General features: G+C 48.8%; 1 protein-coding gene across 4 annotated transcripts in view; it reads left to right on the forward strand.

Annotated features, from left to right (window-relative positions):
* Positions 1 to 14,089, forward strand: part of EDRF1 (erythroid differentiation regulatory factor 1) — a 38,285-nt gene that overhangs the window by 22,314 nt on the left and 1,882 nt on the right. For 3 of the 4 annotated variants that reach the window (XM_072629027.1, XM_072629026.1, XM_072629029.1), the window contains 8 exons: positions 409 to 609; positions 3,333 to 3,551; positions 4,123 to 4,361; positions 6,051 to 6,209; positions 6,545 to 6,694; positions 7,662 to 7,815; positions 9,860 to 9,975; positions 11,904 to 12,058. In XM_072629027.1, the coding sequence (XP_072485128.1) occupies positions 409 to 609; positions 3,333 to 3,551; positions 4,123 to 4,361; positions 6,051 to 6,209; positions 6,545 to 6,694; positions 7,662 to 7,815; positions 9,860 to 9,975; positions 11,904 to 12,058 (1,393 nt within the window). The remainder of the gene's footprint in view (positions 1 to 408; positions 610 to 3,332; positions 3,552 to 4,122; positions 4,362 to 6,050; positions 6,210 to 6,544; positions 6,695 to 7,661; positions 7,816 to 9,859; positions 9,976 to 11,903; positions 12,059 to 14,089) is intronic. The other variant, XM_072629028.1, reaches the window with a different exon arrangement.

Here is a 14,089-nt window from a genome sequence, read left to right on the forward strand (position 1 = left end):
CCACCTGGTTCCCATCTAACTTTCCTTCCCAATTTTACATCCCTCCTTCCCTGGGATGGACTCGGTGTCCAGTCAGAGTGGCCTTCTGGTTTTTTTTCCGTAAAAGATATTCTCCTCCCACCTCCATGCTTTTGCACAGGCTGTGTCCAGTGCCTGTAACACACATCCACGTCTTAGAATCTAGGCTCTACTCAAGCCCGAGTCCCACTAGGGCCCTTCCTGACCATCTCTCTCTCCTCCCCCCATCTGGCAAAGGCTTGGGGCTGTGTGCACGTGTATGGTCACCCTGTCCCCGCCCTGCATGTACGCTGATCAGAGAGAGATCCCATGTGGGTGGGGAGGGGGTGGTTTGGCTGTTGGCAAGACAATTAATTGTTGTTTCTTTTCCCTCCTCCGATTTCCACGTAGATACTTATTGCTGCCTCTGCACCCATATGCTTTCTGAAGTCCTCCTGTTTCTTTCTCAGTATTTGACTCTTTGTGGTGATATCCAGTTAATGCTTGCCCAGAATGCCAATAACAGAGCCGCATACCTGGAAGAATTTAACTACCAGACTAAGGAGGACCAGGAGATCCTGCACAGCCTGCACAGGGAGTCCAGCTGCCAAGGTAGGCCCGAGGTGGGCTCGCTGGCAGGAGGGAGGCGCCTTTCCTTGCCCCAAGGCTGTCAGAATTTCATGTTTGTTAGTGGAATGTGTCATTTCTCTAATATATGGGTGCCCCAGAAATCTTTCCTAATTAAGAATAATGATAGGTAATCTTTCAGCCACACCTACTACATTCCAGGCATGGACTCAGCAGCCCTGGGAGGTGGTCTTGTTATCTCCATTTGACAGATGAAGAAACTCAGGCAGGCCAAAGTGAAGTGACTTGCCCAGGGTCACCCAGCTAGTAAGTGCCTGAGGCTGAATTTGAACTCCAGTCTTCCTGAGTCCAGACTCTGCCTGTACCCTGTGGCGCCCCTACTGGCCTCAGTGAGTTGTATTTAGCAAATACTTGTTTTTGACTAGGTCAAAGAGGCCTTTCTTTGCTTCACTTCTTACCTAGCCTTAATCATTGAATGGGCACTGCCTCAGACAAACTGACACCTGAGAAAGGTGCCAAGTTTTAAAGGGCCAAGGTCTCCTACCGCATCTGGGGCTGTCTCCAGTCATCCTGATCCATATCTGGCCACTGGACCCAAATGACTCCAGAGGAGAAAGTGAGGCTGGTGACTGCACAGTCCTGCCTCACTCCAATACAGTACACTTGCAGGTCATGGTATCTTCTCCCTGATTTCACAGTCCTCTTCCAGAACAAAGAACAGACAGCATCAGACATTTGTTAAGTGCATAGTGGGTGCTGCTCCAGATCTCATGAGATGATTCTTCAGACCAAGAACATGTCTCTCTACTTTTTTACTTTTTTTCTCTAAGGTTCTCCTGTCTTAACTCCTTTTCACCTGCTAGACTGGCCACAGCTTCCTCTCTGAGAGGACAGCCCTCAGTGAAAGCCAGTTAGTAATTACCTTTCAGAGGGCTTTGGGGGGAGCATGGAGGAGAAAGGCTGCTACAGGCAGCTCCTCCTACCTTCTGTAACCGCAAATAGTGGCTTCATTCAGGCCGAGCAGCGAGTGGCCAGGGCCTTCCCAAACCAGCCTGATTGGTGGCACGTGGCACGGTGATGATGCTGTGCTGGGGCATCTTTATCTAACTCTCCAAAGGTGATGAAAAGTCCCCCACATGTGACAGGAAGGAGATGCAAACATAAGGAAGAACGTAGAAGGCAGCATTCTCTCTGAGGCTCATTCCCTCTCTAAAACATCTGGGAGCGTTCTGCTGCTGTGCCTCCTCCACAGTGTCTGCTTTTGATGAACACAGGGCTTGCTCAGCTCACTTTGAACATGTGCTATTCAAGTATTTATTAAAGCCCAGTGCCTCTCACAAATTAGATAATAAGGGTTTATTCAGCAGAGTCTGTATTTAAGTGTGACATCGATACATGACTACATGTGAATGACACGCAGCTGCACCTTTTTATGCCTTTCCATCTGGTATTTGGTGACCTTGAACCCTTAGTGGCTTAGACTGTTAGCCTTTCTCTCTTCTGATGAATAAACCACCACAGTATTTAAGATGTTACCTTATGCCTTAAATCCTGTTTTGCCTGTATTGGAAGAGCATCATTTACGTAATGACTGTTTTAGGAAGCTTCTTACATTCTTAAATCACTTTCATTTTTCACTCTTCTCTGCTCCCTCCTTTACTCCCCAAACCTTATAAAATGAAAAGGGCAGGGTGGGGTGGGGGAATTGACATGATGGAGAGGCTATGCAGTGACCTCTTGGCTCCCCCCACCCACCCATGATATCCCACCAGAAAGAAGAGAGAGCAAAACCCTCCTGAGGCAGGCTTGTCCCCTCCCATGACAAAGATTTCTAAAATGTCCTCTGCGTTTCCATTGCTTTAGTTGTGACATTGCCAATTTACAGGCATCTTTATGCTCAGTCACCTGGCCTGGGGTCCATTCATCATGTCTGCAACTTCCAGACCAAAGCAGCCCTCCCTGGCCATCCACCAAATCTCCCTGTTCTGATGTAAGCTCCATGAGGGCAGGAATGGCCTTAGCACAGGCTCTGGCACACAGGACACTCTGCTGCTCCGTCTCTGCCCTAGAGTGCCTTGCTGGCACTGCCCACTGCTCCTGGGTGGGCACAGAGTACTCAAAGTGATCCATGGTCATCCCATGCTTTTCATTGTCTGGTCTACTTTGGCTTCTGCCAGCTTGAATTTGGGGGAAAAGTCTCCCACCATCCCCATAGCTGGGGAAGGTTCCCTGAAAACTTTCTTTTAATGCAGGAGGAGTTAGATTATGCCTCCTCTCTAGAAATGGTCCTGCTTCCTGCTGTTCCCTGTTTCTTTGGGGACCAAGGTCAGGACAAAGGAAAGTTTTCTGGGCATTGGGAATAGAAACCTTTGATGGAATTCTAGCACTGACTTTTTTGGTTCCTGAGTAACCTCCTAATGGTGCCCTGCACACAGTAGGCCTTTTTCTGCCCAAGGCATTTATGTCTTCATTGGGAGCCTCTTTCTTAGGTTCTGGTCCTCAAGTGTAAAATGGAGAGAGGTGTAACTTTGGTCAGGTCCAAGAAAATGTGTGTGTTAAAGTTCATAGTGATATTGTTAAGACTCTTGACCTAAGTGATTTATTGTGAGTGTGTCTGTCTGTGGGTGTGTCCACCCCACCTTTCTTCCTGGTTCTGTCTTGTGGAAGCCCTAGCACAAGGCATGACCAGCTAGTGTTGAGTTTCCCGGTAGTTTATAACATTTGCTCTCGCTTCTTCTTATTTAAAGGGTTTGCTTGGGCAACTGACCTGTCGACAGACTTAGAGTGCCAACTTGCAGTTAGCTGCAAATGCTATGAAGCTGCTAATGAAATTTTGCTGTTTAGTGATTTAAAAAGTCAGAATCCAGAGCACCACGTCCAGGTGCTGAAGAGAATGGGGAACATTCGGAACGAAATCGGTGTCTTCTACATGAACCAGGCAGCTGCCATCCAGACTGAGAGAGCAGGCAAGGGCTTCTTCTCCCTCGCCTCCCCCTTCCCCCCCCACTAGGCCAGGGGCTTAGTGACAGCATCTTCTCAGAGAGGGTCAGGAAGACACCATTGCTCTTCAGGGGAAGCCTGTAAGAGTCTGCAACTCAGGCAGCCGCCCACCCAGCCTCCCCCCACCAGCCCTTTCTTTAACTCAGTTGCAGAGGCTTGAGAGTCAGGGCAGGGATTGGCCTGTGGGGCCCCCAGTGAGGGTATGTCAGAGCACACAGTGCTGGGGGCAGATGGTCTCAGTGATAGTGATTTCCTGCCTTCTCATCTCCATACTCTTAAACAATTAGCAATATTGATTAGAAATGCTGAGATATCACCAGGCCCCATTTACTTGGTTTCCTAGCCTCTGGAAGAATGCTCTTGGGAAATGGACAAATGCCAAGAAAGGGGCTAATTCAGGGCCAAATGCAGGTGTGATTTGGTGCTAGTCCAGTACCCTTGCCCTGGGCCCTTAGGGGTTTAGAGAGAATAGCTTTATGGGGTGTGTTTGTCCTGAGACAAGCTGTGGAATAAATGATTTTTTTTCCCCCTGTTAAGTGAACAAAAGCGTGTCAGCAGCAGAGCAGCAGTTGTGGAAGAAAAGCTTCTCTTGCTTTGAAAAGGGAATTCACAACTTTGAATCCATCGACGATGCCACCAATGCTGCACTGTTACTCTGCAATACGGGCAGACTGATGCGGATCTGTGCCCAGGCCCATGGTGTTACCGCCATTGCAACTGGTGGTGAGGACGCAAGGCGGGAGTTTTCTCCTGAAGAGGCACTGTATTACAACAAGGTAACAGCTAGCTCTTGGTCCCATGCTGCCACCACTTGATCATTAAGGACCACAGCTGCCAGTGGCTCAGTAGAATTTGAATAGTTTTCATTCAGTAGCTTTCTCAGAGGTTAGTTTTTGTTCTCTCTGACTTAGTGGATTTAGTTGTTCATTATGGAGTGGGGGTGATCCTTCCTTCTTCATGCTTGTGTCCATTAGGTGCATGTTCTGGAAGGGCTGTAGGGGTTGACTGAAGGATGGGCCACCCGTTTGTCTTGGCTGGCAAAAGCTCTTCACCTGATAGACCACAAGATGGTGACACTTTTGGCCACAGCAGTTTTCAGAGACTGAGTTTTAGGTCCCAAAGGAATCTTAGTCGCATCCTGCTAGTGGGACTAAGCCCCAGCCACTGAAGTAGTGGAGAGTGGGATTTGCTCTTTGAGAAGTCAGTCCCTGGCCTGGCCTGCCCCAGTCAGCAGTGGAGCCGTCTGTCCAGTCTCTGTACCCCAGTGTTCCAGAAGTTTCCCTCCCTGAGGCCCCCCAGTCATCAGTGGCAGGAGAGTCACTCTGTGGAGAGCCCAGCCACCACACTGCCAAGACTGCATGGATGGGCTACAGGCCCCTCCAAAAACAGTAAACTTTTGTTCTTCTGTCACCAGTGCTGAGAATACAGTAGATGCTTAATAATAGGAACCTGTTCTTGCCTAGATACCTCCTCCACCTGTTGCCTGTCACTGCACCATTTTGTCCTGCCTTCTACTTCACCATTCTTGTCTTGGTATCTTCTCTGGCCTGTCAGAGGCCTTCCTCCTGTCTCTTCAGTCTCTATGACCAGCCCATCTCCTATGCCATTGTCCATGTCGTCCTCACCTGCCATGCCACTGGGATGCAGGATATCTTGGGGATGAGTGGCAGCCTACTGAGAGTCATGGTGCACCCTCTGCCAGTTTTTGTAATTCTAGTTTTTCTGAGGGTCATAGTCAGATAATGACATAGGGTGTGCTATCTGTGTAAGAGGGTTGGTTCTTTGGAGGTGGTGGGAAGTGGGGAGAGATTGCTTAGGGGTGGTTTCCCAGGGTGATCCCTATTCATTTCTCAGCCCTCCTCACTCACTCTGTGCAGGATTCATCCCCAATAGGCTGGTCAATGGATGAGCTGCATTTCCATCTGCAAGTTATGATCTAAGAAAGATTTGTTTTCCCTCTTAAGAGGGTGGTTAAACCTGCCTCTTACAGTGAAGCAGGTTTCCCTCAAGAAATTGGGGTAGCTTTTTTTTGGCATCCCTGCAGGGAGTCCAACGTCATTTGCAAAGAGGAGCATTTGGAGGCAGGCGCAGCCTCTCCTGGGAGGTGGCAGACATGGGGCTGGTGGCCATCAGGGGTCATATCCACCAGGGAGCCCTGGAGAGACGTTTTAGGAACAGCCTAACCCCAGGGCCACATGCATTCTGATTGGACCAAGAACACAGCGGCATCTGATGCCCTCTGCCCTCGTCAGGCTGTTGTGTGACTGTAAAGATGGGAATCTTAATGTTCTCATTCACCCCTTGGGTTTTGTTGTAGAGCTCAGGTCCTGACTGATAAATGCTGGCTGTGCGAGGCAGCTCATTCAGTGGGTGGAGGGCTCTCTGAATTGAGCATTTTCTTCAACTGTCTAAAGTCATTATTCTGAGAAGGGCAGTAGGCATGATCCGCTGGTTCCTCCTCCCAGGCCATCGATTACTATTTGAAGGCCTTGCGATCCCTGGGCACAAGAGACGTGCACCCCGCGGTGTGGGACTCAGTCAGTTGGGAGCTGTCCACCACTTACTTCACCATGGCAACCCTCCAGCAGGACTACGCCCCGCTGTCCAGGAAAGCACAGGAGCAGGTAGCTCCTGAATCCTCCCCCAGTACCCTGAGCCCCCTCATCCACCAAGGGCCCCTCATTGTCCCCCCTCAGACAGGGTCACTGTAGGTGTCCTCTGACCCTTCTGCCCTGGTCCTCTGCTTGTGCTTTTGGTCTTCCCATGTTCTATGGTGGGTGTGGCCTGCACAGGGCTACAAAACTCCTCCTGTGCACCCTGCAGGGCCCAGCCCAGTGCAGGACTTTGGGGAAACCCGGGGAGAACAGAGCCAAGGCTCAAGGGGATACGTGGTGATTATCAAGGCATTTCAGCCTTTCTGTGCAGGTTTGAGCATTTTGTCCTGGTATTTTTTTAATAGGTTGAGAAGGAAGTTAGTGAAGCGATGATGAAATCCCTCAAATACTGTGATGTAGACACAGCATCAGCACGACAGCCGCTCTGCCAGTACCGGGCTGCAACGATCCATCACCGGCTAGCATCCATGTACCACAGCTGCCTGAGGAACCAGGTGGGCCTGCTGGCAGTAGTCAGCTGGGGAGCGGAGCGGGCAGGCATCTTCTTTCCTCAGTTCCTACACGTGTTGTGTTGTGTTGTGTTGTAGAGAAAGTGGCATGTGCGTAGTTGTCTATTTGGGGTCACAGAAACTGATTCATTGTTTCTTTTCACAGTCCCATTGAATTACCATGATGTATGAGGAAGGTCCTCCTTCCTCCCCACTTCTTTTTACAGAAAACATGCCCCTTCTGGGTCCTTTTTAGGAATTGTTTTGAGGCCTCAGGAGAAGCCAGTGTCCTCAGGGACAGGACTTCACCTCCCCAAGATGAGCTTGCCCTATGGATGCCTTTGGGTGTACAGGACCCAAGCAAGCCCCTCTGTTTCCAATGTGCATTTTAGTAGTGAGGTCTGGGATAGTTGGTCATTTCCACAATTTGTTTGCACAGTCGTCATCATTCTCTTGGACAGTGTCTCCAAAGAAAAATTTTCTGTGTGTGGTTTCCTCCCATAAATCAGCCTTAAAGGTTAGGACTGGAAACCACATACACACCTGCCCAGGAGGTTCTGAAATCCCTTGTGAACTTAAGGCCTCTGATCACATTGGTTTTATTCCCAGTTTGATTTAGGGCAGTGAATCCCAGCTAGTTCTGATATTTTCCCAAAATAATTTTTTGTTCATACATTTAAATAGAACTGAGTGACAAGTAGGGAGAGCCTTTGAGGAGAGAACATTAAGCACAGAGAAGCTGGAAGGGCCGGCCTGTGGTCAGTTTGACCCACCCCTCCCGGCACCCCTCAGGCTATGGAGAAGTTAGAAACACCCCACCCAGGGGCAATGGGGGGGGGAGGCCAGGACACAAAGCTCTTCAAATGGTTTCTGATTTGATTGGTGACCGAATCCCCCATCTTTCCCAGGCTTTGGGACCTCCTCCCTACAGGATCCACATCAGGTGATCACCCCACTTCCTCTTTGGTTTCAGGTCGGGGATGAGCACCTCCGTAAGCAGCACCGGGTCTTGGCTGATCTCCATTATGGCAAGGCTGTGAAGCTCTTCCAACTGCTCAAAGATGCTCCGTGTGAGCTGCTCAGGGTGCAGCTCGAGAGAGTGGCCTTTGCCGAGTTCCAGATGGCAAGTGAGTCTGGGTGGGCCGTCTCCATCGGTGTCCTGTGGGAGGGAGCCCCAGGTGGGCCTTGGGTGAAAGGAAGGCCCATTTTTACATTGTCTTCAGGTCAGTTTTTTACCTGCTTCTCTGAAATGAAGCGATTATTTTTGATGCTCTCACAGTCCTGCAGTCATCAGGGCTAGTCTACTGGCAGTCTTTATATGGCCCTCGGACTGCGCTCCGCCCATACAAATGAAATTGGTTAAAAACTTTCAGGTGGCCATCAGAGCAGAAGATGTAGCGCCCTCCTGAAATGAGGGCGTCACAGTCAGCCTCTCTGGGGTCTTTTCCAGCCTCAAGCCCTTCCCAGGAATTACTTCTCAGCCTGTAGGGCTGTTACATTTTTTCTTTCACTTTGGAATACAGTTGGTTTTCAGACACAATCACTATGGCACATGAATTGTTTAGTGAACTCTTTATGTACGTGGTGTAGCTTAGCGCTCCTGCAAATAGATGAACTTCTGCAGAGAGAAAGAGAATGCTTTTACTGTGTACTTAACATCTACCTAGTTCAGCTCCTCTTGATCCATTGATTTCATTCCCATGGACCTGCTTTAGGGTTATGAAGGTACCTGGAATGGTGGGAGCCAGATCCCCCTCATGACATAGACTAACCATGAGCCTGGGTGTAGCTCTGAAGGCTAGATTGTGAAGAAAGTGCTGTCTGTCCCCCCCTGGGAGGCCCTGTCCCTGTCCTGAAGTTGAAACCCCAAGGTTTTCACACTCCTTTTTGACCTATGGGATCCTTCACTAGAAGGTTCTTTGGGTCAGGGAATCACAGCATCAGAGGGGTGCCAGGGACCTTGGCCACCAGCCTCTGAAAGGGGAAAACCTCTGCGTTGAGGCAACCTACAGGCCCTTCAGGACAACCCAGCAGGCCTGTCGAGAACTCTTTTTTTATAGCAGAATTGTTCCTTACATCCAATCTGCATTTGCCCTTTCTGTGACATCCATCCATTTTTCCTGGTCCTGACCATTTAAGAAGCCTTGTCCCTTTTCCCTGAACATGCCTGGTTCCCTCAGCCAGGCTTCTTGACATGGCCTGAAGGCCCTGGCCCATTTTCCCTGCTTTGCAGTTGGTCCTCTGTACTGAGTAGGCCTCCCTCTTTTGCACAGTGTGTGCCCTATGACTGGTATGCCTTCCCTTATCTCCCTCTCAGAATATCTACTTTGCTTCAAAGCTCAGTTCAGACAGCAGAGCCTATGCTGAGCACAAGATACACAAAGACATGAGTGAACCAGCTTACAGTCTAAGGACCAGACAATATCTCCCTGGCCTAGAACACGCCATTGAGAGACAGAATGATCTCCAGGCACCAGTAGTGAGGGGAAGCAGAAAGGTTTCCTGTAGAGTTTGTGACTGAGTGAGGCAAGAGGACATTCTGGGCCGGTCTGACACATAGCAGGGGCTTCGTGAAGACTGGGTGATTTTCACATGTGCGTTGTTGGTCCAAAGAAAGACTGGATGAGAGTGAAGATGATTTAGCAGAGAGTGTCATCCCGGTGAAAATAACTTAGGACAGACCTTCTTGTGAGCAGCATCTGTTCCATAATAGATGAGATGTGCCATGCCCCTGGTGTGGCCAGAGCAGCATCCTGCGGGATCAGTTCCTGCCTGAAAGCCAGTGCACCACTTGGGGAGTGGGTTAATGGAGGAAGCCCGTGGGTTTGAATCCTGCCTAACTTGGTGATCTCAATTCTGTGGCAGTGGTCTCTGTGAAGGAAGGAAGGATGCGAATGAGTTCCCCTGCATCTTTTTTGTGACCTTGATCAGTCTTGGTGAGCCCAGAGCTCACATTCCTCTGCCCTTTGCCCTTCACAGTGTTTTCTTGGCTCTGCTTTCTTTGATTTGCCTGGGTTTGCTGAAACCTTCCCTCCTGGGCATTTTTAGGCACAACCTGACTCCTATCAGATCCATCAGGTTTAACATCGTATTCGTTCAGTGGCTATACAATGTCATGTTCTCATTACCTGGGCCAGAAAAACTGTGTAACACACTTGTCTAATGTTGTAGGTCAGAATAGCAGTGCAGGAAAATTAAAGACGTTGTCTGGTGCCCTGGATATAATGATGAAGACCGAGCGTGCATTCCAGCTGATGAGGAAGGAGCTCGCGGGTGAGGGTGACCAGGTCAGTGTTGCTTTGGAGGCACGGAGGGTGGTCCAGGCAGAGGAGCCAGGGCACAGCTGGCACAGCGGTAAACCAGGACAGATGGACTGTGCCCTTTCTGCAACAGAAATGAGTGGGTTTGCTCTTTAAAAAAAAGATACCTCCCAAGAAACTAGGTCATTCCTCGTCTTGTTGGAATGCTGACTGACAGACCTTCCCCTTGAGAAGAGATTCTAGCCCTCACTTCCTGCCTCCAGGGACTGGGACTCAAGCCTTTAAAGTGGTTTTTTTTTTCCACTTTGGCTTTATATCATGTTCTCCCAGTTGGGTTTTACTTCCAGTTTATTTTATTTAAATAATAGCTTCTTGAAAACAATCCTTAAAAAAAAAAAAAACCTCAGTCCTAGAACAAAGTTACAAATGCCTTACAAAAATAATTACATAGCTGATTTGATTTCAGTTAAAAATGAAAGCACAGATTTATTCATTGGAGATAAATCTTCCTTTGTGGGCAGATTGTATCTTTGAGGCGCATAGCAGGGTGCTCATCTCCTAATAAGATGGTTTGACTTCCAAATGGGCCCTTCAAGCTCCTACTTTATCCTAAAGCTTCCTTTAAAATCTGACTCCTCTGATGTCCCTCGTGGTGATAATTGTACCGATCGTTTATATGATTTCTGACTGACCACATTCAGGAGCTGCAGTTTTTTTATGGATTAAATTAATTCCCAGCTACAAAGGAAAATGCTATTACAGGAATTCTAATGAATAAGCACGGGAAAGCATCTGCTCTGCACCAGCCACTGTTCTTTTTCACCATTTGCTGTGCAGATGTTAGTGACATATGTTTTGCAAATAATGTTTTGCCAAATCAAAGTTTATACCAGATCACATTTTGTGAAATCAGAATTTCTACCAGCCACGTCTGGTGGGGCCCAGGTAGACCTTTGCTTCTGCATGTCTGCACCCTAAAGCTCATGATTAGGTGGGTTGTTGTTCTCAGTCATTTGGGATCATATGTAACCCTGACGACCCCACTTTGGGTTCTTTTGGCAGAGACACCAGTGGAATTTGCCATCCCTTCTCAGCTTCTTTTTACAGATGAGGAAACTGAGGCAAACAGGGTTCAGTTCCATGCCCAGGGTCACACGGCTAGAAAGTGGCTGAGGCTGAATTTGATCGAGTCTTCTTGATTGCAGGGCTTGTCCTCTATCCACCCCACCACCCAGTGCCTTCACTGGTGCATAGGGAAAGTAATTTTCATTATTTTACATGCAGTTAAATGAAGTGTATCATTGTAGCACATTTAGTGACCCCTTGAAAACTGCTTGAACCTTGACCAGACAGAACTGGGATCTAAGACCCAAAGGAAGTTAGGGGAAAGAGGCCCATTGACTCTGAACCAGAAGGCCCAAGCTTGGCCTGGGCAGCCCTGGGGACCATTTCTGACTTGGGGATGACTGTGTGGTAGATGGGTTAGGGTCTTTCTCTGGGCCTCAAGGTCCAGCCCCTTCCATCAGTAGTTGTCCTCCTTGTGTGAGGAACATCTTAGGATTTTCTGATGAAATGATCTCATCTTGAGGCTCTCCAAAGACCCTTCTCAGAGAAGTGGTGACCCAGTCCCTTTCACCACCAAAGTCAGAGCTCTTCCCCCAGCGTCTGTCCACCAAAATTCTTTAGTTTAGACAAACTCTGTGGTGAAATGAGTCCCCATTGTCCTTGTCAGAAATTCCCCTCCCAAGAAATGGGGGCAGGGGAATGACGGCAGGACGGGGGGAAGAGGAAGGTAGTGACCATAGTGGCCCTGCCCCCCAAGAGATGCAGGGAGGCAGGAAGTTGCCACTGCTTCCTTCCTGGGTCCTGGCCCCAGATGTAGACTTGATTGTGAATGGTTCTCCTATACACGGAAGGAATCCAGAGCTGACAGGAGGGGGATTCTTTCCTTGTAGAGCAAGAGTGACGAAAGCGCCTCAGCCCCCGACCCCTCAGCTGCTAGTCTCCCTCGAGAAGAGGTTGTGAAGCTGCTCAGCATCTTTGAATCTCGCCTGGCCTTCCTCCTTTTGCAGTCCATCAAGCTGCTGTCCTCAGCCAAGAAGAAAGTGAGGTCAGTGGAGGCACGTGGGTATCTGTCCCCAGGCGCAGAATTGGGCATGGGCTTTCTGGAAACCTTTTTAGGAAGCTATTTCCCCATTGTCCTGCAGGCTCTGAGTCTGCTTTGGGCCGAGCCAACCCCTCCCCTAGGAGCCAGCTGGTCAGTGCGGGCAGCCGTAGAGCTGCCATCTGCCCTGGCTGGTCACAAAGTCACCCTCACAGAGAGCAGTGACTTCAGTGTTTACTAGTGATTTAAGTGGTTTTTCCAACCATCCCTGGACCTAGTGTTGTCTCACAGACAAGTCTGGGAGCCAGATCTAACATGCTTGCTCCCTAGAGGACAATCGGCTGATAGTATATTCATCAAGAGGAAAGGCTTTGCTGCAGTGCCCTTTCATCCCCATGTGATAGAAATGATAACTGGTGCAGTGGTTTAAGCTTTCAGAGTACTTGATCACAGTTGGTTCATTTGAGCCTCATGCTAGCTCTGTGGACATGGTACAACAGATTCATACCCATTTTACAGATGAGGAAACTAAGACTCAGGTGATTAAATGACATGCCCAGGGTTGCATAGCCCGCAGGTGTTACAGGTGGGATTTAGAACCAGATATCCCTAGCACTTGTTACCACACAGCACCTGGCCTTTCTCCATGTCTGGGCTGACATAGACACAGTCTAGTTGTTAGTGAGCTCAGATTCTTCCTGGTGTGTCTGTCTGGGTGCAGGGGCACTGTCACGAAGCGTGAGGTGGGACCCTGGGAACAGGTGGGCCCTCCTGCTCTTGGTACTTTCAGAATCTAAAGGTGGCTGTGGCAACAGTAGTGAATAGCGCATGTGAGGATGTGCAGATGGCCCCAGGCTGTGTTGTGATACTTGGCTAACAGTCAGGTGTCAGGCACCATGTCTTGTTTTCTCGGTCCATGGGCAGTCCCCTGGAGGATCTTGGGGTTTTTCTTGCTGTTGGGGGAGGGGGGATGGCTTTTTTTTTTTTGAGGTTGCTGAGGGTCAGCTTCAGTTATCTGCCAGACACAGAAATTCTGATTCAGCACATTTGTGGTGATTTTGGCCAAGGTTTGCAAGGTAAACTCAGACTGTTCTTAGGATCCTTTTATTTGGTCGATTAGTGCGTTTACATGTTATTTCAAGTGTTATTTGAGTGTTGGCCAGGGAGAAGCTTGGTTTCTAGCGAACATTTTTCTTTATTAACATTCAAATGAAACACTGATCTATAATTCTGTTCATCCAAGAGGGAAATGTGTCACTCCTGAGCCCCTGCGGGGATTGAGGAGGAGGGAACAATCACCATGGATCCCACCAGACTCAGGCAGCTTTTGTGAGCCCGCACAAGGCTCGCCACTGGGCTCTGCTGAGCAAGACGTCTTGTCGCATTTTAGCCAGTTAATTCAGACATTTCCGTGGCACTTGCAGCTAAGTCAGTCAAGGAAAGTGGATACTGCCCTCATTGTTGTTGAAATGCTGTCTCTTCTGGCAGGTGGCTTATGTAGCATTTCATTTGTCTTTGCAACATGTATTAATGCTCAGTGTTCAGCAGATTGCTTTGGGATGGCTAGACACTTTGGGCTTTGTTGCTATAACAAAACACTGTCACAGAAATGCAGATGACCTTCAAAGCAGTACTTTCTGGGAGAAGTCTTCATGGAGGAACCAAGATTCCATGGGTTTTATCTTGAAGAGACCTGGTCAGATTAGTTAGGAGGAAAATTTTAAGAACATCAATTGCTCATTTTCTCCAAAAAAGCTATCAGACAATATCCTTTTGCATATTTTAATGAAAATGTTGATGTCCATTAGTCAGGCTGAAGAGCCAGTTATTGAAATGAAAAGTTAGAAGCATGATCAGAGGCAGAGAGGGCCCCTGGAGGAACCCCTGGCCCTCAGGGTCAGACAAGGCCACTGGACGAGTGTTCCTATTTGTACAGCAATGCCCATTTACTGGTGAGAGCAGATTCTGGTAGAGGAGTGAGCTGCCAAGGGAATTACATGGTCAGCCAGCCAGAATGACCCAGTGACTTTAGAGTTT

The sequence above is a fragment of the Notamacropus eugenii genome, chromosome 1 (genome assembly GCF_028372415.1).
Source record: "Notamacropus eugenii isolate mMacEug1 chromosome 1, mMacEug1.pri_v2, whole genome shotgun sequence".
Taxonomy (NCBI): Eukaryota; Metazoa; Chordata; class Mammalia; order Diprotodontia; family Macropodidae; genus Notamacropus; species Notamacropus eugenii.